Here is a 24,956-nt window from a genome sequence, read left to right as displayed (position 1 = left end):
ATGGATAACAAAAAGAAGAAATAAAAGTAAAATAATATAAATTGTGGATTTTATTCTGAAACCTTCAGCATATAAATCTCACATTCATAAGAATAAGTCAAGGAAGCTGTGCTTATTGAGGGAAACCTTGTTAGTGGCCCTTCTATTTTTATTGTTTTCTTTGATAAAAAATTCTACCATATATCGCTTAAGTCGAAATAAATTTTAAGTATTGGAGAAATTGTTGCTGAAAACTCATTTTAAAACTTTAAGTCAGTTATATTAAATAATAAGTAATACATAGGTTTTACTACTCAATATGAACTTCATCTTTTAGATTTAGAATCAAAATAGCTTTTATAAAATAATTTTCGTATTAAAATTCCTGGAAGTAATAATGAACTAAATGATGAACAAAAGTAAAGCTTGATGCAGGATGGATTTATGTATGAAGCATTCAATAAATTAAATATTATAGCCACTTGTGAAGTAATGGGAGTAACAAATTTACCCTCTGATGATAAAAATGTATTTTATTGTTGCATATACAATTTTTATGAGAATGAAAAAACATATATGTTTCATATGGAAACAAAAAGTAAATAAGTTTTGTTTTGTAAATTAAACGATTCGGATACATTTGCAGTTTTTGAAAATCACAGATAATTTTCGAAATAAGAAAATGTTGAATTAGTTTTACACACTTATAATGTATCAAAAAGCAAGATATATGTAAAATATTTTATTTTTTATTAAAATAATTAATAAAATAATGTTTTTTTAGGGTTATAAGAAGATTAAGCTACCTATTAAAGAGGATAGTTGTATACTTTCTGCAAGATATATTGATAAAGAATATAGTTAAATAATAATTATTGGCAATGGTAAATGTGCTCCTTTCCTAAAGGTCTTCTCCCTCTCACAAGATTAGGAGCCAAAAGTGCAGTTATTAACTGATCTGATTCTGAATAGATCCTTTGATCAGCTTATAAGTAAAGTTTTGCTAATAAACGAAAAATACATTTTTTACGAAACAGTATAAGAAGGAGGAGTGTATTTTGAATTTTTAGAGTATAACACAAGAAAGATTAAATATAGAAAGTAAATTCAATATTAAAAAAATAAATACTTAGAAGACAAAGAAAAATAAATGACAAAAGATGAATTTAGCTAAATGTAAAAATATCCAAACGATTAAGTTTATATTTAGAATGTTCAGTGTTATAGTGAAAATATTTTGGTACTTTTGGATGATTAAGATTTTGAAAATTATTATGGATAATTGCCATATCAGCTTTTAATAAATTATCATAAGTATTGTTCATTATAAACTCTTTTGTTATATCTGATGAAAAAAAAGGATTTAATTTTAGATTATAGTGAATACGATATAAAAAATTGCATAGATATGCTTTTAAAAGATGATAATTAGTGATTAACTCAATTGAAATACAAATTAAAACAATAAGAAAATATTTTAATTTATTAGCTTGTTTTAATATTTTTTTATCTTTATTTTTCTTTAAATATTTTCTTTTAAGCTAAAAAAAATTTTTAAAAATTATTATTATATTTTTTAAGGAATATAATTAAGAGAATGTAAAGATATATATATATGTAATTATATCATCAGTTTTTGATAGATATTTGTAGTAATAAAATTTCACAAATTTTTGATAATTTAATTGCTTTGAAACTTAGCTTTAAATTTAGCATTTTAAGATAATTAAGAAATACATTGCAAATTAATAAAGATCAATATGTCTAATAAAATTATTTTAGAAGGTAAGAACATTTAATTTGATACTTTCTATATGAGTATTTGAAATCAAAGTTATGCTAGCTTTATGTATTTTATTTTCAAAATAGAAATAGATGAAAATAGATTTTGCGAAAAATGTAAAGTAGGAGAGAGAAAAGGTATTTTCATTAATGAGTTAATAATAGTAAATCAATAAAAATACAATAAATAGATCTTAATGTGAATCTTTATCTAGTAGATTTTTATCAGTTTCCATTTTATTTGTGCGAGCCTTGCTTGAAAATATAGTTAAAGAATGAATTTTAAGATATAGAAATTATAGGATAAGAAATCACTGAAACTTAAAAAAAGTTATAGCTAGTTGATGAAAATATGATTAGCATTAAAAATAAAATAGAAGAAAATGAGAAACTTATTAATCAAAGCTAGCAGTAGAAATAAAAATTAGAAATAGAAGAACTTAAAATGAAGGAGCAGCAACTGAATTAAGAATTTGAAAAATTGAAAAAAAATGTTCTAGACTTTGAAATAAGGGAATCTAAGTAAGCAAAATATTATGAATTTCAATCTGGTTGTTATAAGCATCAGATCATTTTTATTTTTAGTTTATTCTATCATTTTAGCTATAGTTTTTTTAAAAATTAAGCCTTCATTTTTATATTTATATTGTTATATCTATAAAACAAACATAGGTACTGGGTTGAAGTAAATTCATTTGAAAAGAGATTGTAAACTTTACTAAATAAGAAATAAATTGCTGATAACTTAGAATAATATTATAATGATAAATTAAACAATAAACTCAATAAATACAACACCATAAACTCAGTCTTTTTTATTGAAGTCAGTGAATAAGTTGGACTTATAAATAATTTAATGATAGGGAAAAAGTTGAATGAAGATGTAAGGAAAAATTTAACAATTCATTTTTGTTATATAAATTTAAGGTTTTTATCATTTAATTTAAAAGATAAACTGGGATGAAACTAATGCAGGATTAGGCTAAGTTATTTTACTGTTTCTGTATTTAATGAACAAATTTGGATATCAATCAAGTTACATTAAAGATATATAAGTGTGTGGTAATGAATCTTATATATGCGAAGCAAATAAATCTGAATAACTTTATTTGAGGGGGCCATTTAGCAATAAAGGTGATGAAGCAAAGTTTAACAGAGCTATGAAGATGATTTTAGATGAATTCTCTTTATTCGTTGATTATTTATAGTAAACATACTTGTAAAATATATAGCTACCTTTCAAAATAGATTAATCAAATTCCTCTATCGATGGACTTTTATTAACAACTTAAACTGCAGCTAATGCCTAATACAAGGGTCTTGATAACTGGACATAGGCTTTTAAAAAATTGTTAATAAATTTTAAATTTTTGATCAGCTTTAATGCTCAATATGATAGCAAAAAGGAAATAGAACTACTAGATAGAGAATGAACGATTAACAAAAAAAATATTTCTATGAAATAAATTAAGAAAAATAAAATTACAAAATGTAAAAAAGTATTAAAAAATATATTAATTGAGATATATAGAATAACGAATGATAGATAGATGGCTGCTTTAACAAAATAAATGTTTTAATTTTATATTTTATTTTTAACAGTATTTAATATTTTTTATTGAAATTTATTTTCAAAAAATAATCATTGTCTTTTCTTAAGGTAAGATTATTAAGTTTATATTCTATTTTTGAGTAAATTGCTAATGATAGATGATTTCTTTAACAAAATAAATGTTTTAATTTTATATTTTTTTTAATAGTATTTAATATTTTTTATTGAAATTTATTTTCAAAAAATAAACATTGTCTTTTCATAAAGTACGATTATTAAGTTTATAATCTATTTTTGAGTAAATTGCTAATGATAGATGATTTCTTTAACAAAATAAATGTTTTAATTTTATATTTTTTTTAATAGTATTTAATATTTTTTATTGAAATTTATTTTCAAAAAATAAACATTATCTTTTTAAAGTAAAAATTCATAACTTGATATTTTTGAGTAAATGACTCACTCATTTAGCAACTTATATTTCAATTAAGTAGGAAAAAGCTGTTTTAATGTTAACTAGTAAATTCGAAACCAATAAAAACAAAATATGCAAAGTGTATTTACATATAAAGAAATTTAACTAATCATAAATTAGTCTGTTTGACTTTAAAATGCATTTTTATAGTATTTATTTTGTCGTCTGCTTGTTTTGTATGCTACATTTCAATTGCTTTGTATTGAAAACTACATTAAGCACTTAAATTTCTGCTAAAATCCTAATTAAATCTATATTTTTTATTCTTTTAAATTGTATATTTATGAGTAAGACGGTTTTCTTCAAGAGAGCTTGCCCATTTCAGCCTTTTTAAGGATATGGACAACTGAACGGTGGACAATTGAGTCTATGATACCTGCAACAGTGAAAACACCTCCAATAATAGCACAAACTTGCACCAAGAAGTGGAGGAAGGATTCTCTAGTTTGAGAGAATTAAACTGTAACAGGAGAAAGGTCATAACGGAAGAAGACAGCTGGTAAGTGTTGGGTGGTCATTTCGTTGCTATTAGCGACGAATTAATAAACGTGATATTTACGATTGGACAAATCTTTGTAAGTTGTGGGAACAACATTAATGTAATATTAATGAGTAACACCTACAGTTCTAAGATTTTCAGGCTTAATCTTTTTTGTATGATCAAGAGGTTATAAAATACCTTGCTAGAAAGTTTTTTTGATACGGTTAAGGTCATTTTCTTCACCGAAGGATAAATGATTGATAACATGGGATAAATCAAGAGTGTTGATACGAGCATCTTAGAAGATACGTTGGAGATAATTTCCATAGGCGTGTGAAGAAATGTGGAAATTACCAGGGACCTTATTGACTAACATAAAACCAGAAATTTTGCAACCTTCTCTATCGTTAAAAGCCTTTTTAACACGTTCAAGATCAAGAGAAACGTCACCATGACCATGTCCATGACCGCCGTGTCCGTGATCACCTCCAGTATTTTATTTAATTTTTTCAAGATAAGTTCCGGTGCTAGAAAGACGAGTCTTGACAAGGTCACCTTCAACATTAACGGAGTGGGAACCCATAATATCTTAAACATCAAGAGAAAATATGTCGCATGGGAATTGAGGGAAATCAATATCTAAATTGACACGAATTTTTTGTCCACCTTATGCAACATCAACAAACATCTCACTATTTTCTTCGACAGAGAGATATCCATTGAATTCACTAATGAACAAAATAAGCATAATCAATGTGCTAACTATTGAAACAATAGCTCCAGACAAAGTTGGTTCAGTTAAGTCTGAAGGCAACTTTCTATACATATCAAAACTTTTAAGCTTTGATTGAACACCTCCACCAAACATTTCGCTAGAAGATTAATTATTTATTTTTGTATTTTTAAAAATATCTAAATATTGATAATAATTAAAATTTTAACAATTATTTTAGGATATAACACTATTTTTATTACTTTATTTTTGAAATTACTAATTCAATTAATTATCTTAATAATCAAGTCAAACTCATCGTTGTACATTCAATTGCATTAATCATGCAATATGATCTCTTTATTACTTTCTAAAGACATTCCCACTTAAAAATTTATAGATTTTATATTAAAATAAATTGTCAACATACATTTTATTTATTTTTATTTTAACTTCAGTTTCTTTCTTGCTCATTATTAATTAATTAAAAAATTAATCAATATAGTTATCAAAATATAATCCATCCCTTGTATTTTTCGTTTTATTACGTGGAATTTATTTATTGATTTATTATTTTTCTCCTTAACATGATTTTATTTTTGTTCAAATTAAGCGCATTTAGTGATATTTATTATCTGTCTAAAGTAAATAAATAAATAATTTATTTATTTGTTGCCTCTATGTAAATTTCATAAATAATAATCATTTTTAGCCAAGAATATTCTATCAATTTTAATTATAATTCTCACTAAAAATGGTTTTATAAATTCACTTTAAAATTCTTAAAATAAAAACTACTAAAAATAAATTGTCAACTTTTTTTACTTAAATTGATAAAACCATTTCAAAAAAAAAATAAAAAATTGACTAATTAAAATTGTTTTGTTAATTTTTACTTTAATTTAAAAATAAAAAAGATTAAACTTTTTTAGAATATTTGCATTTTTTTTCAAATAAAACCACAAATTAAATTTAAAAATTTACTTTGAAATTTTAAAATAAGTTAAAAATTTTTAATATAAAAACAAAAAATAAAGTTTAAAGTTTGATGCTTCTAAAAATATTTGTATTTATTTAACAATTATTTTAGTAATAAAATTACAAATATTTAATATTTATTTTAATTTTTAAAATACGAGTTTTAATATTTTATCAGTTAGAAAGTATGATGTAGTGTGAAAGTTGGAGCTTTGAGCTAACTAAAAGATCTATTGATTTTTAGTTATTTCTATCAACTATAAATCTAATACTTTATACTGAAGCTTCAAGTTCAACTTACTCATTTTTTAAATAACTAACTAGATTTTATATTACTTACTATGATTTAATTGAATCCTATAAAGTTTTTTGAGATAGTCTTACGTCTGTGATAATTAAATTATGCCCCTTTTTCCATTCACTATATTCGTATCCAAAAACTATTAAACCAATTATATCTTCTTGTTCTTAATTGTTGTTATTTTACTCTTTTATTAAGACTATTCCTCCTTACTTTATACTTTTGAGAATTGTAGAAATACCATCTGATTTATCAAGATTATCTTTATTGCTTATTGATATTAATTTATTGAAAGAATCAAAAATTTAATTGCATTCACTAGGCTTACCAATACTAAACTTATAAATATCCTAATTTCTTTCGAAGCTAATTTACTCTTTGCTAAAAAAGAAATCAATTTCCACAAAAATTTCATTTGTATCCTTTAGTCCTAACTTATCATAGCATTGCAAAGCACCTTAATTATTTTCGTCAGCATACAATTTGATTTTGTTTTGGCCAGCCCATTTTAATATAAACTCATGCATAACTGTGAAAAACCCTCTTCTCCTAAAAGATTTTTCAGTAAAAACAGAGTTATACCACCATATTTGTTAGTTTGTGTATAAATCTATTTCAGGACATAAGAGAGCAAAAGAAACACTTTACTATACAGGAGTTAATGTTCTTATAATAAAATGAATTCCATATTCAGGATTTTCAAGAATAAACTTAGTTGCAGTTCTTACATTCTCTTCATTCAACTGAACTCCTTCGCTGTCTATTGCTAAATGCTTTTAGAATTCTACAATAGTTTCTACATCTCCATTATGAATTTCTTCGATATAGAACTCTTCATCTTTATTTTTAAAAATAAACTTATCACTCATTTAGTTTTTACTTCTTTTCTATTTTTAAGATATTATCAAAAATCAATTTTGTTCTATTTTTAAAATTTTTAGCTAAAATCTTTCGGGTATTTAATTAGTAATTTCAGAGTCTAATTCTGGAATCTATAGTCGAAGTTACTAGATCTAAAAAGCTAATTTTACACAATATCAAACAACCACTATTAAATTTGTTTCTTATAAATGGATCAGCACTGTTAAGATAAATTATATATTTATTTTAAAAACAGTTAAAGTTTAGCTATTAAAGTTAAAAGCTATGTTTTAGAATAAATTTTAGGATAAAAAATAACATTCTTAATTTAAAAATATAAAATAAATTAAAATTTTATTTTTAGTTTACATTAAGTAATTTATATTTAAAAAATATTTTCTTCCATTAATTAACAATAAATTTTTCCTTAATTTAAAAATTTAAACTATTTCCTTTATTTTATAATTAATTATCTGCTTTTAATTTTTTGAAATAAAATAAAATATTCTTTTAAATCAAAATAATAAATTTAAAAAAAAAAAAAAAACATAATTTTACAATAAAATAACATTTCTTGATATCTTAAACGAACTTCAAATTATTCTTACTCATGAGATTATTATTTTTTTATTTTATTTAAGTAATAAAGTTTTAATTCTTTTAAATTAAAATAATAGATTCTACTATTCATATAGAAATAAAAAATTCTTTGTAAGAGAATAAAACAGTAAAAATTGCTAACAGGACACATACCTACAAGGCAAAAATATTTCCCAATTTAAAAATGTGTCCAGTTTAAGATAGAATTTATAATGATATAAGATAAGTTTGGTACAACAACTTTTTCCAATAATTAATAAGTCCTTGCTTTTACAGGTTTTATAGTACATATATTATTTATATTAAAATAGAATTTTATTTTTTTATATGGAATGAATTCTTTTTAAAATAAAATTACATACTTTGATTTATTTATCTATTTACTCTTTTTTTATTACGAAATAAATATATTTTAATAAAAATAATATTTTATATAATGCTAAGGCAAAACTATTTGAAATTCACATTAGAAATTGAAACTTGTCTTTAAAATAATAGTGTGTTATTATTAAAAATAAATAATATAAATTACAATTGATAAGATTGATAAAAAATTAAAAAATATAACTCAATTATCTTGAGGATTGGTTTAAATGATCTAATTATCAAGGATTTTCATGTGGTATTTTAGCTTATTTCTTGTTTCATTAATTTTTTATAAAGTGTTTTCATCAATTTGTAGGTTTGTATTGCTTTGAACACCTAATGAATTGAAGAACTCACTTCTAGTTTTGAAGTACTTTTAGTATTATTCTTCGATTTCTTTAAGTTTATTATAGTATGTCTTAATTTACTCATTATATTTTTCATTAAATGTGATATTTGCTTCTTTAACATTGTCTAATTCATTTGAAGCTTTAGGGTCTTTTAATTTTTAAGCAATTTCTTAAATTTTTTAATTGATTGACTTATTTTTTTCTTCAATTCTTTTTTTGCTTTCTAACAACTTCTTTTATTTGTTTTCTATGATTTCATAAAATTGGCTTTCTGTTTTTTCCTTTGTATTTTTCAACTCTTCTTTTTTCTTTAATACCTCTTGATATTTAATTTGTATTAACTAAATATTCTATTATAAAACTTCTTCATGCTTGCTTATGTAAGCTGTTACTTACTTTTAAAAGTTATCAAGATCTACTTTATTATCTTAATCAGCAATTTCCTGAAGCTTCACATCATTTTAAGCTAGTTTTTATCCTGATTGGTTATTTTCTTTTGCTTTTTCAGGCTCTACTTATTCTTTAATCATCTTGTGTAAAGTCTCAGATATAAGCTTAGCACTCTTTTAAATTTAAATATAGTTTGACAAGAAGTCTAAAGTTAAGCATTTTAACCTAAAAGGCTATTACTATTGTGAGTGGTGGGAAGGAATAACTGCTAGAAGCATTCTGTCTTTTTCAGATAAGCAATAAAAAGATAAATCTGTTAATTTACATGCATCTAATTTATCCTAGCTATCGATTTGCTGAGAATCAACTAAGACTCTAATTTCACTTCTAGACAATTCTTCATCATTAAATACTTTAGGGTCTGATAAGTTTGTTAAAATCAAATTCTAAATCCACTTAAAGTTAATACAATATATTCTATTCATAAGTTAGAAGCAAACACTGTCAAGTGTTGATGTTTCAATTGCCTTAGAACAGAGTCTAGCACATTAATTTTATTTATATTCATAGATATTCTTTTTAGATTAATTTCCTGTATAGTTGATTAAAGAGCTTAATGGGCATTCAAGATGTGCTTTTTCACCAGATAAAAGACAAAACTAGTAAAAGTCTTGAACAATATGAGTAGGCATGACTGGAAGAGGACTAAAACGTGAAGATACAGTAGAGTAAGTTTTATTACCGATTTGCTTTGTTAAAATAAAGACATGGAGTTAACCCTTTGTTTCCACTTTGTGGAATTTACTATATTTCCTATACATAATTTGATTCTTATTATCTCTAGTAAATCTGTCCATTAACGATTTTGAAAAAACTTAGATGTTAGATTTTGTTCCAAAGCCACTTGATTTAAACTGAGACTGTAAGTTACTGTTATTTTCTAAATTTTCTTAATCATCTTCGTTATTTTATTCTGTAGGAACATATCTTAATTGTATTTAGAAATCATCATTCAGCAAGTCTTGCATGCTGATGCTATTAAAAATAGGAACTTCAAATGAACTGGACTTATCTGTTTGAGTAACTATTTTAGATAATTTGGTAGGTTATTCGCATTCACTTATCAAATCTCTGCTGTCAATTTATTCTACTAAGTCTAAATAAGATTTTAACCTTTTAATTAAATAAAATATTTTTATTTTTTAAAACTCAAAACTCTAATAAACATATTTAAAACTTATATATTATAGAATGAAAGTAGTTTAATTGCTTACACCTATAATTTTTCTTATATTTATTCATGCTGTTCCACCAATTTTAATTCTTGAACAAGATAATCCTTAAGTTCTTCAATTAATTATCTGTTAATTCTCATATCTTTTACTAAAAATGGAGATTGGTAGTAAATTTAACCATCTTCAGTAAGAAAATATACTGACAGAAAATCGAAATCAGAAGGAATTTAGAAATTGGTTTTCGAATAGCTAGTGAAAAAGCTGTTGCCTCCAAATTCGAAATCAACAAACTAAACTTATCCTTTTTCTTAATAATTATACTCTTCGTTTCTACCAAAGCGTGGAAGTTATTAAAGATTAAATTACACCTCCTAGTAAGAAAGACTAGATTGCAGATTATAAACGCAAAAGTACTAATCATCTAAAAGAACAGCCAAATGATGAGGAGATAATTTGTGGAATTTAATGCTTAAAATGCTTGGAGAGTATTTTTATATAAATAATTATACACGGTACATTGTAAAGGCATTTTGATCATCTTTGCTTTGCTTAATAAAATAGGAATTTATAATGTTTTCAATATGGCCAACAAAAATTTATTTTTCAGAATAAATTGCTATTTAGTATTCATCTATATTACTATTTATTATTTAGAGAGATTACTCTCCGATTTTCTTAGACATGCAAAAGACGTTACCAAAGCTTTCGATTGTGTTTTTGGCAGACTATATTTATTAATCTTGTGCATTGAACATGTTGTAACTTTGTAAATTTACAGGTATTCTAGTAGCTAATTTATTTTCGTTATTTTCTAAGAATTGGCCTGCAGTCAAATTAAAAATCCATAAGTATAGTGCAAAGTATTAAACAGAATCGTCATCTTTTTCTATATGATCGTGCATTGAATTTTCTAAAAGCTCCTTCTTTTTACTCTGAATTACCTTTTCATCAAGTGATTCATATTCAAGAACTAAAAAGTAGTCCTTAATAAAAATGCCTGTTTCCTTATTGAGATGCTTCTCTATGCTTTTATTCAATTTGCTAAACTTTTTATCTGACAAGATTTTATTTAGTCTTGATTCTAAAAGGTTATTCTCCATTTAATTCTAGGCTTAAAATAGCAGGTTATGAAAATTCTAAATGTAATTTATTCAATTTGGTTATTTATTTATTTTATTAATGAATTTATTCTTTTTATTTATCTTATTTGCCTTAATAGCTTTCTTTAGAAGACACTAATTTGTATCTTTTTTAAGTAATTCAAAAAGTATGAATTATTAGAATACTAACATTTTTAGAGCTACTAACTAAGTCCTCTAAATTATTTTATGTCTCCTTTAAATAGTAAATTAGCTTAATTTTAAGTTTATAACCATATAAACGACTTAATATCTACTTACAAATTCAGCATGAAAGCAAATCAAACAAATAAACAAAGATAGGTATAGAGATATATATATATATTTTTGATTGATAATTTGATAGCCCATCTATAAATTTCAAAGACTTTAAATTGATTTTTAATTTAAAGTAAATAAAACCATTTTATATTAGAATTTCATTTAAAATTTTAACTTTATTTGAAATATTTTAAATAAATTAAATTATTTTTAAATGAGTAAACAAACAAATAATTAAAAAGACGGATTTATTAACGTTTTAGTTCAAAAAGATTGTGTTTATATCGACCTTTAATTTGAATTGCCAAGATAAATCAAATTCAAAAAAGTAAATAGGCTGAGTATTTATTGTTTTATTAATTGTATAAGCATATTTTACTTATCACTTTCTAATTGATTCTTTTTATAAACAGCATTAAATTTTAATATAAATTCAAATAAGTATCAATAAATAACAAACTACTAAAAAATATTAATTTAGGTTATCAAAAATCAAAATGAGCTAAAGCTCTCGAGGAAAATCTTCTGAAAGGGTTGCAAATACTTCATATCATAGCTCATAGGGTGTTACTAATATCATTGCCAATAACGCTCTTATCAATTATGGAAATGGCAACAGTAGTAGCAATACCTTAAAGGATGCTCGAGAAAGCCAATAAAAGGATTTGATTACAGAAATGAAGAGGCTTAAAAAGAATTTTTAAGAACTTAAAAGCCCTACAATTTAAAAGAAATACTTTGGTGTTACTGGAGGTGTAGGATAATAATAGTAGCATTATCAGTAGCAGTCTTCGTAAGTTTGTATTATAAATGAGAATATTGAATAGGGTAATAATAATAACTAATAGAATAACAACAGTTTTATCTAATAAGACTAATATAATTCTGACCATTTAAAAGTATTCTCTACTTAAAAAGGATATTTTAATGAACCTTAAAGATAAATTTCTTAAACTCGAGTAAAAGCGAATTAATATTAAAGCATAAATCAGTAAAATTCAAGCTTGATTCAACATTCAAAAGGTTAATTAAGTGATTCAAATAGAAATCATTATATCTCACAGGAAGTGGTGGACATTTCAGGTGATTAGGATAACAATTAGAATTATTTAAACTAGTTTGATAAAAGCATTAACTAATCATTCAATCACAATACATCTCTTTATACTAAAACTATAATTAATTAGTAGTAGTAAGGGAGCGAATCGAATAGATCATATAATGGAATTGGAAGCCTGAATAATAGCAGCTTGAATTAGCACGGATACAATGTTTAATAATAATAAAATATACCTAGAGGTTCTCAGAAAGATTATGCAAATTCTCTTTATCAACAACAATAATAGCTATAGTCAAGATAAAATAATTCCCTGAAGCGCATATCAGATAAAATTAACAATATCAAGGATAGGGCAGAAAAGATAGAATAAATTAAACATTTTGAAAAGAAAAATTTACTTTAAAATTAGCAACAGAATGGAGCATTAGTCAACAGCACTTATACATAAGAGTAAAGAGATTCTAAAGAAATTTAAACAGAAGATATCTCAAACATATTTATAGAGAAAAGCATAAATGATGAAAATATTAAGGAAATAGAAAGACTTAGAGGATTGCTTAAAATTTTGGAGCAAGAGCTAGACTCTAAGGAAAAATGCTTTAGAGAATAAGAAAAATAGCTACAATCTTAAATAGATGAGAAACAAAGCAAAATATAGGATTAAAGTGATCAGATTGAAAAGGTGCTTGATGATTTGAATCGCTTATAGAAGGAAAATATTAAAGTAAATAATGCATTAAAGTAAGCTTAAGAGAATTTAGCGTTAAATGGTAAGAATCAAAATAACACCTCTTCACAACACTTACTTCCTTCTGAATTCAAAACTAAATGGGAAAGTTTGGTAACTGATGGAGTGGCAAATACATTTATTAATTTTTTTGAAAACCCTCTAATCCTCACCAACTTGCTTTAAGATTTATTCATAATTATACACGAAATTTCTAAAAATCACATCAAAGAAACAAACTCAAAAGTGATGGATTTGCTTTAACTTGATAAAAAGCATGCAAAAGCATATGAACAAAATCTTTCTAAACTCTATTAAGATTATAATAATGATATTTTTAAAGTAGTTGCTGATATTGAGCATCCAAAAGTTGCTGCTATTGTCTAAAAATTTAAGCAACAAGCTGATAAAATTGTTACTCATTAGTACTTTTCAGAGTTTCAGAATATGAAATCTGATTATATTGATGAGGAAGAGGAAGAGTTAGACCAGGATAAATCCTCTGGTTCAGCTAAGAAAACTTATAAAAAAATAAGTATTTTTAGAGATACCATATTTTTTGAATAAAACTAAGAAGATTTCAAGCAATATTTATAAGAACTTTATGAGTCTAACGAGTTGTTAGAATTCATAGAATAATTTTATCGTTTGTCTATACACATGCATTTGCATGATCCTCCACTTAATTTGCCAATTCAAAACTTTAAAAACAGAGTTTTCGAATACATTCCATATAAAAAAAATAATTATTATTTAATAGACGGCTTTGTATAGCAAAATGCTCCAGCTTTAACAGTCATACCTTCAGTATTAAGGAATAATCAAATATACACGGGAATAAAACCATCTGTTATTTTGCTTACTGAAGATTTTATGAATGAAAGAATTCAATAAAAGATTGATATAATTATACAAAATGAATAAAATTAATATAACAGCAATAATGCTTGCACTTCAAAATCTAATTAATCTGGAGATAAAACTGAAAATTCTAAAACAGATTCGTAAACGAAAAGTAAAGATGATAATCTTGCTTTAAAGTAAGAGAGCCCAAAGTAAATATTAGCTATTGTTAAAGATGACAAAGATATTTAAAACAAAAATGTTGAAATGATTGAAAATAAGAATAAAGAAATTAATAATTCAACAGACAATAGCAAGAATAATTCTGAATTAATTTAAGAAAAATAGTAGCTTCAGAATTATTAAAGAAAAGAAAACTTTAACTCATCAAAATAAAACGAAGAAGAAAGTAGCACAGATAATTACTTAAAAGCTTCATTTGAGAAAAAGAAAACTGATCAACTTGTCAACAGCTACAGCTCTTCATCTAAAGATAATAAAGAAAACTAAGAATAATATATAAACTAGGCTTAAATAAAGATAAAATCTCCTAGTACATAATGTATGAACAATCTAAAAAATATTTCTCAAGTTTCATAAAAATTTGATTCAAGCTCAAAGTAAAATTTTGTTTTTATTTCTTTTTAAGCTATAAGTGCTTTTTATTAAAAATTTATTTATTAATTCTAGAAAATCTGGATATCTAAATTTCGGCTACATTTCAACATCTCCAAAATAAGACCTGTAAATTTAATTTTTAAAATATTGTTTTTTTACTCCTTTTATTTTAATTTGTATAAACATAAATTTATTTTATAATAATAGCCTAAACTTAATCAGTCCAAAAGGTTCTTCTTCCAAAAAAATAAAGATTGAAAACTTAGATTCAATTTAAAATATCCATAAGAATAGCTCAAAACTGCAAGAGGCTTTATCAAATTCTTCTAAAAAAAGTATAGTTTACTTGTTTTTAACTTTTATTTGATGAAAGATTATTTTATTAAATAGAATTAAATTTCGACTCTTTCCATTCTGATAAGAAATTGGGGTTAAATTCAAATAAATCTGGAATCGGCAGTCCTATCATAGAAAATTGCAAAGATGAAATTGTCAAAAACCTATTTTTGACTTCTCGTCACCACTATTCTAGCAACACAAAATAAAGAGATGACTCTTAAAATTCCAATATAAATTTTTCTATCAAAAGTGGATGGTAAATGCTTCAGCAAAGCCAAAATTAATAAGATACAGAGAAAAGATCTATTTTTGATGACCTAACTAATTAGACGATATTCTAAAACAACATATCAGGATAAATATCAAAGCAACAGCCTTAGAAATTTATAAATAGACTTGATAATAGTAACTTTTTGAAGAAAGGTTCTTTTACTAGTAAAAATAAAAGTTCTATAAGTTCTCATATGAATAATACCTATTTAAATAGTATGATTCATAAATAAACTTAAGATTCTGTATAATTGCTCCGTACGTTATAAGCTGATTGCAAAAAGAATCATATTGTAAGTAAGGAAGATTAGTAAGACAGTGAAGAAGTTGAAAATTAGTGTTAATAAAATGATGAAAAAAATACATATAATTCTAAGTCTAAAAACCTTTCGATTATCAAGAAATCGCACAGAGAATCGAATTCCCCAATTTCCAATAAAAATAATAAGAACTCAAATGATTCTAAGCTAAATTTCAGCAATGCAGCTATTAATAATGATTAGGAAAGAAGTAGAATACATTCAAATAATCAATCTTCTTAAAAAATACGTAAACACAATAAGTCAGAAGAGGAAAATAGAATTATTAACTAAAACACTATTTTCAACAAGCATTTCAAAAAAAATTCTGTTTAAAATGAACCTTCAAAGAATTAAAATTTATAATAATAACCATAATAAGCATCTTCTATGAGTTCCAAACCCTACACATTCAATACATTCCTTGAAAACCATAGAAAAAATTTGCAAAAGAATGAAAAAGAATAATCTGTAAATTATCAATAGGACAGCAGTCCAAGGGAGAGGATACAAAGTAAAGGATTAAATATTTCATTTAAAGAGTAGTAAAATAAATAAATGGTTAATTCATCAAGATTATACAAAAAAGATAGCTTTGAATTTAAATCTAACAACAGCAATTAACATTCATTCTCAAGATAAAATCAAGAGCCAAAGTAGAGCGAGAAAAATAAATTTAGTGGTAATGATTTTTATTCTAACTTAAGAAAGTAAATTAATAATCAACAACATTTAGGAGGTATATAAAATGAAAGCTACGAATAATAATCAAAAGAAAATAGCAAAATACCATTAAAGAGTTCAAGGGACATTTCTCCTTCTTAAATTTAATTAAATTGTAGTAAAACTGATAGATTACTAAAGTACTCAGATCAAAATTAAATACCTTATGATACTTCTTCCCACTAACAATTACAAAAGTCATCAAATAGCAGGACAGTAACTATGAAAAGAGCTCTATAAAATATTATCAATAGTTTCTCTAGTGATGATAACGAAGACTAAAATATATAAATGCAAGCCTAAAAGAAACTAAGAGATAGTGATGACACATAAGACGATTCTTTGATCGAAGAGCTTAACTTGTAAAAAAGTGATAATAATTTAAATAGATAAATAAGTGGCTTAAATAAAAACACTATAAAAGGAGAGAGTAATGAGAATAGACCTTTTTCTCATTAATCAGGTTTACATATTTAACCACAGCATAAAAAGAATAAGACATTTGAAAAATTATACAATGATTTAAAATAAAAAAAGCCTTTCTTGCAAAATGCTGTTAAGCCAAGCAAGGAATTATTATATAAAATATGACATAATTTCATCTATTAACATTTATTTATTTTAAATTGGAATTAATTTTTAACTAATTATTTTTGTTTCCTAATTATTTTAAATATTTCTATGTTAAAATAAAAAAAAGTATTCAAAATTCATTTTTTGAAAATAATTTATTTTTGATAGTTAAAGGATTTTAATCATTTTTTATTATGGAGAATTTTAATTTGAATCATTTCTTCAAATTATTAAAATTTTATTTTTACTTGTTTGATATTAATTTTGCAATATCTCATTTAAAATTATTTGCCAATTTGACTTTTATTTATTATTTTTACTTATTATTTTTTAATTTAATATCTGTTGATTTTATTTAAAAAAGTGATTTATGGCAAAATAAATTTATCAAAATTAAACTTTAAAAACAAATTTTAAAAATGTTGATATTAATTAGTGAGGAGAAAAATAAAAAAAATTCAAATTATTATTATTATCTTGTTGTTTTGAATAATAATTAAAAACAAGATATTTCAGAATATACTATTTTTGAAAACTGAGTAATAAAGAAATTTCTATTTTATATTTTTATATAAAAAACTTCTTACTTCTAAATTATTTTTAAAATTTTTAAATGATTATTGACGAAGAAATATTTATTCTAGCATATTTTTCAATTATTTTGTAAAATGTGAGATAAAAAATAATTATTATAAAATTGTTTAAATTTGAAAATGAAATTTGAAATTTTTTACCATTTATTTAGTTTATAAAAGATTATAAAAATTGGCTCTAAAATTTGGTTAATTCAAAAAATAAAAATTTTGAAATATCTTTGAATAAAAATTAATACATAAATAAATACAAATAAATTATGAGCAGAAAAGTAAAATAGAATACAGATACAGACATTTAGAAGCCTTAAGCTCCAAAATCTGCCTTCTTTCACTTCTTAGAAGAAGTAAGTGTGAAGATTAAGCAAAAAGATCCTAAAAGCAAATAGAGTACTATTGCAAAAAAAGCAAAAGAGATGTTTGAAAAACTGACTGATGAAGAAATGTAAAAATATTAGTTGCTAGAAGATAAGGAACTTGAGAAATATAAGAAAGATTATGCAGAGTATAAAAAGAAAAATAAAGAAGATGTTTAAGAGCTACCAAATAAAACCAGAAAAGCTAAAGAAAGCAAAAATGAAAAAAGTAAAAGTAAAAGCAAATCTGAAGATAATTCTACTTCTGATAAACAAGATAAAGAACCTGCTAAAAATGAAAAGGAGCCTGCTAAAAAGACTATCAAAAAATAACCTGCTAAATAGAGTAGCAATCTTACTTTTACAGTTAGATATTGCTAAGGGTGAGGTTTCAGAAAATCTTACAGCTTAGCTAGCAAGGCTATCTCAGATAGATTCCCAAGTGCCTAAGTTGTAGGAGTTCCTCTTAAAGACAAATAAGGTAGGCTAGAAGTAGTCTACTAGAAGTAAGGAGAAAAAGAAGAAATAGAAATATGGAATAACAAAAAAGACATGAAACTAAAGATCACAACCAAAACTATCGATTTATTTGAAAAGGTTCTGGATGAAATTAAAGAATGAAAAATCTTAAAAAAGATTTCAGTATAATTCTTGATTTTAATAAAAATGGTTAAAAAAGCTTGATTTAATGCTTATTAAAAGATAAATGATTAATATTTGAGTAAATTCTAACGAAGCTTAATATTATGAATAAAATAACTTTAATAAGCAATACTCTAACTTTTAAGCTGTTTTTATATTATAAAGCTTATTTTTTTTGTATTATATTAACAAATAAGTTAATTAATTTATTATTTTTATTTTTCAAAAAAATTGATTGGAATGAATAAATATTAAACAATAATATTATTCTTTCAATATTGATATAATTATTTTTTACCAAAATTAAATCTTTAAAAATATTTTTACTATTTATCAAAATTTTTAGTGTAAATATTAGTAGACCAATCAAATAAAATAAAATAGAATAAATTACTTGATATAAAAATTTATTGAGAAATATTTGTAGATTTACTTATATTTTTCTAAAAAAGTCTTTGTTTTAAATAAAAAATAAATGAAATGAAATACAAATAGATTATTATGATACAAGTATACAATAATATTGAAATAGCAGTAAGTTAAAAAGTTTGAAATTAAAAATGTTAAAAATAAAATTGAATAAATTAACCACATTATACTAGATTTCTTTAATTTTGAAATGAAAATATTTTAAAAATAAAAAATGAGGACATTTATCTATATTTATTTAAGTCTTAGTATATCTCTATTGAAATAGAATATTCTAGTAAAACTCCTATTAAGCATATATCTATATCAATACTTAGCCAAAGTGGTTAAAGAGAATTAAATTTAGTAGAAAATACAAGAAATCATCTAAATGAAGGCTGAAATTAAAGGAATATATAAAGTATTTTATCCTTGCGAAAATTAGAGTAAGCGAAAAACTAAAAAAATGACGTATTGAAAATATTTAGTCATACAATTACTGATTACAAAATAATTAAAAAGAGGTAGTTTGTTTGATTAGTAATTAAAAAGATAATTTCTCATAAAATGAACTACTAAGGCAATATTAATTAAATATTAATTTACTTTCAGAAAGTAATGAGCTTCAATATTTATCTATAATATGTGTCTTTTTTAAAGTTTCTATCTGAAATTGCAATTATTCCTGATAAACATTATTAAAACAAAAAAAAGTGAAAATATTGAATTTTAAAGAAAGGCAGCTTGATCTTAAAGTAGCAGCCTCTGATTTTGATAAAAAAACAGAATATATAAAAAACACGAACAATAATAAATATCCTTTTAAAAATGATAAACATATACAAAAACTGTCTTAATAAGTATCCTTACCTCACAAGGATGTTTACTTCAGGTAACTTTATTTTTTATAAAAAAAATTGATATTTTCATATTTTTTTAATACATAGTATTTCTTTTGTACTAATGAAATTGATAAATTTTATTTATTTCAAATAAAATAATCTTTTTGAAATATTTTAGGACTAATTTTGTCAGCTGCTGACTTTACCTACTAAACTTTCTTTGAAAAGAGAGAAACTTACGATTTCAAAAGAATTGGGATAAACTATACAGTTGGATTTATAGCAGCTCCTTGGCTTTTTGTGTGGTTTAATAAAATATAACCATAGACTTTGAAGTTCTTACTTGGTAAACCACTAAATACTCCTATATATGATAAAATGACTAAAAAGATAAGTTATGATAGACTATTTGCAAAAATGCTATTAGACTACTTTATTTGTTTCCCAGTCATGCAATTAATTTACCATGTTAATTTTAACATACTTTACAATAACAACTTAGAATCTATATATAATGCTTTCGAAACAAAAGTTACCTTCTCCTTATAAAATTACCACCAGGCATGGCCAGTAGCTTCTTGCCTAATTCATCTTTTCGTTCCAGCCTACCTCAAAGCAATATGCGTATAATTTTTTTAACACTTTAATTTAAAACCCTAAATCATTTCGCGATTGCGAGCTTTCATTTATTTTCGAAAAAACTTATAATTTTTAACTAAATAAATAAAAGGCAAATATTTCTGGAACAACTTGGAACAATTATGTTAACTATCTTTTTTCTTCTAAATGAAAATTCAATATTTAACTCCTTGATAATACTATTATAAATAATTACTTTCTCCTCTATATTAAATATTTATTTACCCAGTGTATTGCCATGTACATATATTTTAGTATATATATAATTCTTAATTCGAATAGAATAATCAATTAAATTCTCCAGTTTTCTATTTTATTTTTTTTTACTGTTTCACTCTTACTTTATTTATTTCTTAGCTGATATAGATAAGCATAAATTATATATTAGATTGGTATTAATTAAATTAATTCCTTAATTAAAAATACCATAAATTTTCTTCTTATTTCAGGAAATTAAATCTTATTTTAAACTATTTCAAATGTGTAATTGTTCAATTTTTTCACAATACTCTTCAACAAATAGTAATCTGTTTTAAATTATATAAAAAAAAATTTCAATATTATTATTCTTTATTTTAATCAATATTTTATTTCAATCTAATAAAAAATATTAAAGTTTGTTTTATTTTAGTTAAAATGCAATAATTTTAATTTAAAACAATTTTGTGATAATACTTTATGTCTCTTATTCTTTATTAAATGAAATTTATTTCTTTAAAACTACTTATTTATTATTAAGATTAAAAATGAATTTTTACTCTCGATGTCTCTAATAAAGAAGGTAATTCTACTAAAGGACAAAGAATTTCTTAAAATTATGGAAATAAACATAGCTAAAAATATAATCAAACGTTTTGCAAAACTACTAAAAGCAACCTTCAAAATATTTAACAACTAAAATTATTTAAATAGAGATAGATGCTGAGTAAGATGTATCAATAGAAATAGATAGAGATGGGTAAAAAATGATTTTTATATCTGATTATAATTATATTTTACTCTTAAATTTGTTTATTTATTTAATTTTTGTTTTTATTTGTGATTCGCAAAAGATTTTTTTATCTAAAAGGTTTTATTTATTTTATTTTATTTTTTTGACTTTAAGTAAAATGTTAAAAATTATTTTAAAACAAAATAAAACCTATAAAATATAAAATTAATTTTAAATACATCTTTAACGATAATATATTTTAAACATGTTTATAAATTTTAGTAGTCTGTTAATAAATTAAAGTAGAATCGTTATCTTAATTCATAAAAAGTAGATCAAATTATATTGGCGTTATCTATTTTTTAATTTCTAGCTCTTATCATAAATGGGTTCTGGAAATAACAAATTGAAAAATAAATCATAAGAAAAAACATTAACATCATAAAATAATTAAAAATCTAATGGATCAGGATCAATTGAAAATGTTTTCTTAGGGGTGAATCCAGGAAAGCATTACAATGACATAATAAAAAATTTAAGAGTTTAAAATTAAATTAATAGTAACTCGAATATTATGAACAATTTATAGGCTTAGAATTCTTTAAGCGATGCTGATCAAGGAGAATCTAATTTATTTAAGCAGTAGAGAAATATAGAAGAAATAATTTAAATATTGAACAGCGGTAAGCTAGAGTATTTTATTCATTTATTAGAAAATAAAGATCTGGATTTAAATGATTCATTAGATGACAATTAAAATAGTGTAATTCATTTGATTTGTAAATATAACAAGCATAGGCTGCTTAAATACTTGATATTTTATATATCTGAGGTTTCTTATAATTTATTAAGCTAGATTATTTTTCATTCTAAGAATAAAAATGAATAAACAGTATTAGATATTTGTATATAATGTAACTCAATAGATTGCTTAAAGATACTATTTAAAGTAGGAGGATTCTCACTAGATAATAAATATAAAAAATATATTTGCTTAGCTTTGTCATATGACTCTCAAAATTCACATTAGTATTTATTAGAAAAAACAAGAAATGGGATGATTCTAGATTTTAGCTAAATAAATTACTAATATATTAATAGATTTACGATAGATTATTTTAAAGAATTCCTTCTCTTCTAAAGCCATAATATTTCATATAAAGAAATAGATACTTCTTTATTTATTACTTACAAATTTATTGACCCTACTTTTTTACATATCCCATAAAATATTTATGGTGCTAATTTTAATTAAAATTAGCATAAAGAAAAATAAGTTGTATGGCTGCAGCCTGAAGATATTTCCAGATATAACTAAAGTGAAAGCTATTGTTCTTTTAATGACAAAAATAAATTTGTTCTTTTTGAATAAATATCACCATCTAACATTATATAAGTATGTTTTGTTTTTTTTTAAATAAACATTGTTTTTATTTAATGGAGTATTTTTAATATAATTATAAGAGTTATATTAAATTTAATACACCAAAATTTTATTATAAAAAAATGATATTTTATGATTTATTAAAAATATCAGGGTGAATCTATGAATTGTTATTTTTTGGCAGTGCTTTAATCTCTTTGTCTGAATCCACAGTTAATTAAGTCAATATTCGACTTGCAGTAATCAAAACCAGAGATCGGATTGTATTGTTGCAAATTTTATTCTAATGGATATGCTGAGAATGTTATAATTGACGAATATCTTCCTTGCCATAATCATAATAAGAAATTAATTTACTCCAAGTTCTATAAAAACTCTATATGGGTTGCTTTACTAGAAAAAGCATGGGCAAAAATGAATGGAAGCTACTTTGATGCTGAGCAGCTTCTCATAGAAGATGCCATGGAAAATATTTTTCCTTATCCAACGGAAGGATTTTGGATAAAAGACTTTACAAAATAAGATTTACTAAATATCTTGCAGAAGAGTATAAAGAATAATTATATAATAGTAGTTACAACAAAAGTAGATTTGAAAGATGAAAATATTAGCTTAATTTAAAATCATGCTTATTCTTTTCTCTCTCTTTATATCTATAGTAATTTTTTAAATTTGTAATGAATGGATTTATATATTTTCATTTTATTTTTATTTAAAAGAAGGACAAACTATTATAAAACTAAAGAATCCTTGGGGTAAAAATGAGTGGTAAGGAAAATTATAGAAATCAAATACTCAAAAGGTAAAAGAATTAAAATAGGCTTTAGGTAAAGAATAAATTATAATAAATAAAATTAATTATTTTTGTTAATAAAAAGGAAATTATTTTGATGATGAGAAAGATGGTATATTGAACATGACACTTAAGGAATTTCAATAATATTTTGCTTATGTCTGTATTCAATATTTTGAGGCTGGTTATTAATATTCTTCGATAAAAATATAGCTAATGAATAGAAAAGCAAAATATTATAAATTTAAATTGAATTTTAAAACGAAATTATGTTTAAGATTGATACAAACTACTAAAAAAGATTTATCTTGTTAAAAAATTGAATTTAGACTATTTAAAATATCTAATAATGAAGTATCCTAAGTATTTTATAATGGTTAAGACTGTTGGGAATCTAATAGGGTTACTTACGTTCAATCTAAATCTTCTTTTGTTGATTTAGATAAAGGAGAGTAAGCTTTTTACAAAATTTCTATTTAAAATAATTAAATAATTTTTCAAGGTATGTAATTAAAGTAAAAATATATAAAGACGAAAAAATTAAAGATGGGCTTGAAGAAGTAGTACTGTCAAGCTATTCTTCAGTAAACTTAAAGCTTGGTAATTATTATATTAAATTATTTTAATTTTAATTATTTTTTTTAAAGAGTTACTAAATAGAATTCAAGGTAAAGAAATCAATAATAATTTCCTGAAAGATTTTTTCAATAATATAAAACCTATTTAAGTTAGCAGCTATGGTGTTATTTAAGAAGGATGGGATAAATATTATAGATATTTATTAAAAATATAAAATAAAGGGAAGTAATCAATAACTTACTTGAGTAACATATTGTTAAAATCTAATTTAATGATTTCTAATCCAGAAATTTAAATAATAAACAAAACATCATTTAAAGTAGAGTTGCAGCCAAGCTAAATAAAATTGATTAAATTTAAAATAAAAAAACCTATCAAAAAAGCAAAAATTTTAATAAATCACTAATTTTAGTGAAAAATATAGAAAATTATCATATAAAGTTATTAAAAGATTTTATCAAAAATTAAAAAATTTGGTAAAAAAGTAGAAAGTTTTATAAAATTTCATTAAAAATTAAAATTAATATTTTTATTTAAAATGTTTGCTTGTTTAATTTGTATTTTGACTATTAAATCCTTTTTACTTTTTAAACTTATACAATTAAGCATATTCACAATGTTATTTTTTTGTTCTATATTTAATGTATTAAATGCTTAATAAAAATGTTTAATATATTATAAAAATACTAATTTTTAAATATAAATTGCTGATACCATTATAAATAAATAAATAACAGCTAGCAGATTTCTATTTAGTTGGTTATACTTTTTGATAATCAATATTTATTATTATTAATTAATTAATTCTTTATTAAAACGCAAAAAAAAATTTATATAATATTTATCCATCAAAATTATTATTCTAAAAGTAGTCT

The 24,956-nt window shown here is 23.0% G+C and overlaps 9 protein-coding genes across 9 annotated transcripts; 6 read left to right on the top strand and 3 right to left on the bottom strand. All coding sequences in view use genetic code 6, as the record gives it.

The window, feature by feature from the left end:
• Nucleotides 1–1,414, top strand: TTHERM_00455640 (hypothetical protein; the record flags this gene model as incomplete). Its single annotated transcript, XM_001024170.2, has 2 exons — nt 1–711; nt 764–1,414. The coding sequence occupies 2 exons, from the start codon at nt 1–3 to the stop codon at nt 1,412–1,414; spliced, it is 1,362 nt and encodes a 453-aa protein (XP_001024170.2).
• Nucleotides 1,415–1,739: 325 nt separating this feature from the next.
• Nucleotides 1,740–3,194, top strand: TTHERM_000455639 (autophagy protein Apg6; the record flags this gene model as incomplete). Its single annotated transcript, XM_012800022.1, has 5 exons — nt 1,740–1,764; nt 1,849–1,899; nt 1,953–2,283; nt 2,434–2,644; nt 2,712–3,194. 5 exons carry the CDS (start codon nt 1,740–1,742, stop codon nt 3,192–3,194), a joined length of 1,101 nt encoding a protein of 366 aa, XP_012655476.1.
• Nucleotides 3,195–4,090: 896 nt separating this feature from the next.
• Nucleotides 4,091–5,212, bottom strand: TTHERM_00455630 (endoplasmic reticulum-intermediate compartment protein; the record flags this gene model as incomplete). Its single annotated transcript, XM_001024169.4, has 1 exon — nt 4,091–5,212. The coding sequence occupies exon 1, from the start codon at nt 5,135–5,137 to the stop codon at nt 4,091–4,093; it is 1,047 nt and encodes a 348-aa protein (XP_001024169.3). The 5' UTR covers nt 5,138–5,212.
• A 921-nt stretch (nt 5,213–6,133) lies between these two features.
• TTHERM_00455620 (GNAT family acetyltransferase) lies at nt 6,134–7,129 on the bottom strand (the record flags this gene model as incomplete). Its single annotated transcript, XM_001024168.2, has 1 exon — nt 6,134–7,129. The coding sequence occupies one exon, from the start codon at nt 7,127–7,129 to the stop codon at nt 6,134–6,136; it is 996 nt and encodes a 331-aa protein (XP_001024168.2).
• Nucleotides 7,130–8,289: 1,160 nt separating this feature from the next.
• TTHERM_00455610 (hypothetical protein) lies at nt 8,290–11,162 on the bottom strand (the record flags this gene model as incomplete). Its single annotated transcript, XM_001024167.1, has 2 exons — nt 8,290–10,000; nt 10,102–11,162. The coding sequence occupies 2 exons, from the start codon at nt 11,160–11,162 to the stop codon at nt 8,290–8,292; spliced, it is 2,772 nt and encodes a 923-aa protein (XP_001024167.1).
• A 689-nt stretch (nt 11,163–11,851) lies between these two features.
• On the top strand, nt 11,852–16,932 carry TTHERM_00455600 (HMG box protein; the record flags this gene model as incomplete). Its single annotated transcript, XM_001024166.2, has 4 exons — nt 11,852–14,712; nt 14,783–14,836; nt 14,918–15,045; nt 15,101–16,932. Exons 1-4 carry the CDS (start codon nt 11,960–11,962, stop codon nt 16,930–16,932), a joined length of 4,767 nt encoding a protein of 1,588 aa, XP_001024166.2. The 5' UTR covers nt 11,852–11,959.
• An 835-nt stretch (nt 16,933–17,767) lies between these two features.
• Nucleotides 17,768–18,250, top strand: TTHERM_000455599 (high mobility group (HMG)-box protein; the record flags this gene model as incomplete). Its single annotated transcript, XM_012800021.1, has 1 exon — nt 17,768–18,250. The coding sequence occupies one exon, from the start codon at nt 17,768–17,770 to the stop codon at nt 18,248–18,250; it is 483 nt and encodes a 160-aa protein (XP_012655475.1).
• A 1,491-nt stretch (nt 18,251–19,741) lies between these two features.
• On the top strand, nt 19,742–20,545 carry TTHERM_000455598 (Mpv17/pmp22 family protein; the record flags this gene model as incomplete). The annotated part of the gene is made up of 3 exons (XM_012800020.1): nt 19,742–19,805; nt 19,934–20,379; nt 20,486–20,545. The coding sequence occupies 3 exons, from the start codon at nt 19,742–19,744 to the stop codon at nt 20,543–20,545; spliced, it is 570 nt and encodes a 189-aa protein (XP_012655474.1).
• Nucleotides 20,546–22,382: 1,837 nt separating this feature from the next.
• Nucleotides 22,383–24,496, top strand: TTHERM_00455580 (calpain family cysteine protease; the record flags this gene model as incomplete). Its single annotated transcript, XM_001024164.2, has 6 exons — nt 22,383–22,721; nt 22,863–23,367; nt 23,429–23,536; nt 23,588–23,954; nt 24,005–24,102; nt 24,150–24,496. The coding sequence occupies 6 exons, from the start codon at nt 22,383–22,385 to the stop codon at nt 24,494–24,496; spliced, it is 1,764 nt and encodes a 587-aa protein (XP_001024164.2).
• Between the last annotated feature and the right edge of the window lie 460 nt (nt 24,497–24,956).

This window comes from Tetrahymena thermophila (assembly GCF_000189635.1).
Source record: "Tetrahymena thermophila SB210 genomic scaffold scf_8254395, whole genome shotgun sequence".
NCBI classification, from domain to species: domain Eukaryota; phylum Ciliophora; class Oligohymenophorea; order Hymenostomatida; family Tetrahymenidae; genus Tetrahymena; species Tetrahymena thermophila.
This window is presented reverse-complemented; position numbering and strand designations above follow the sequence as displayed.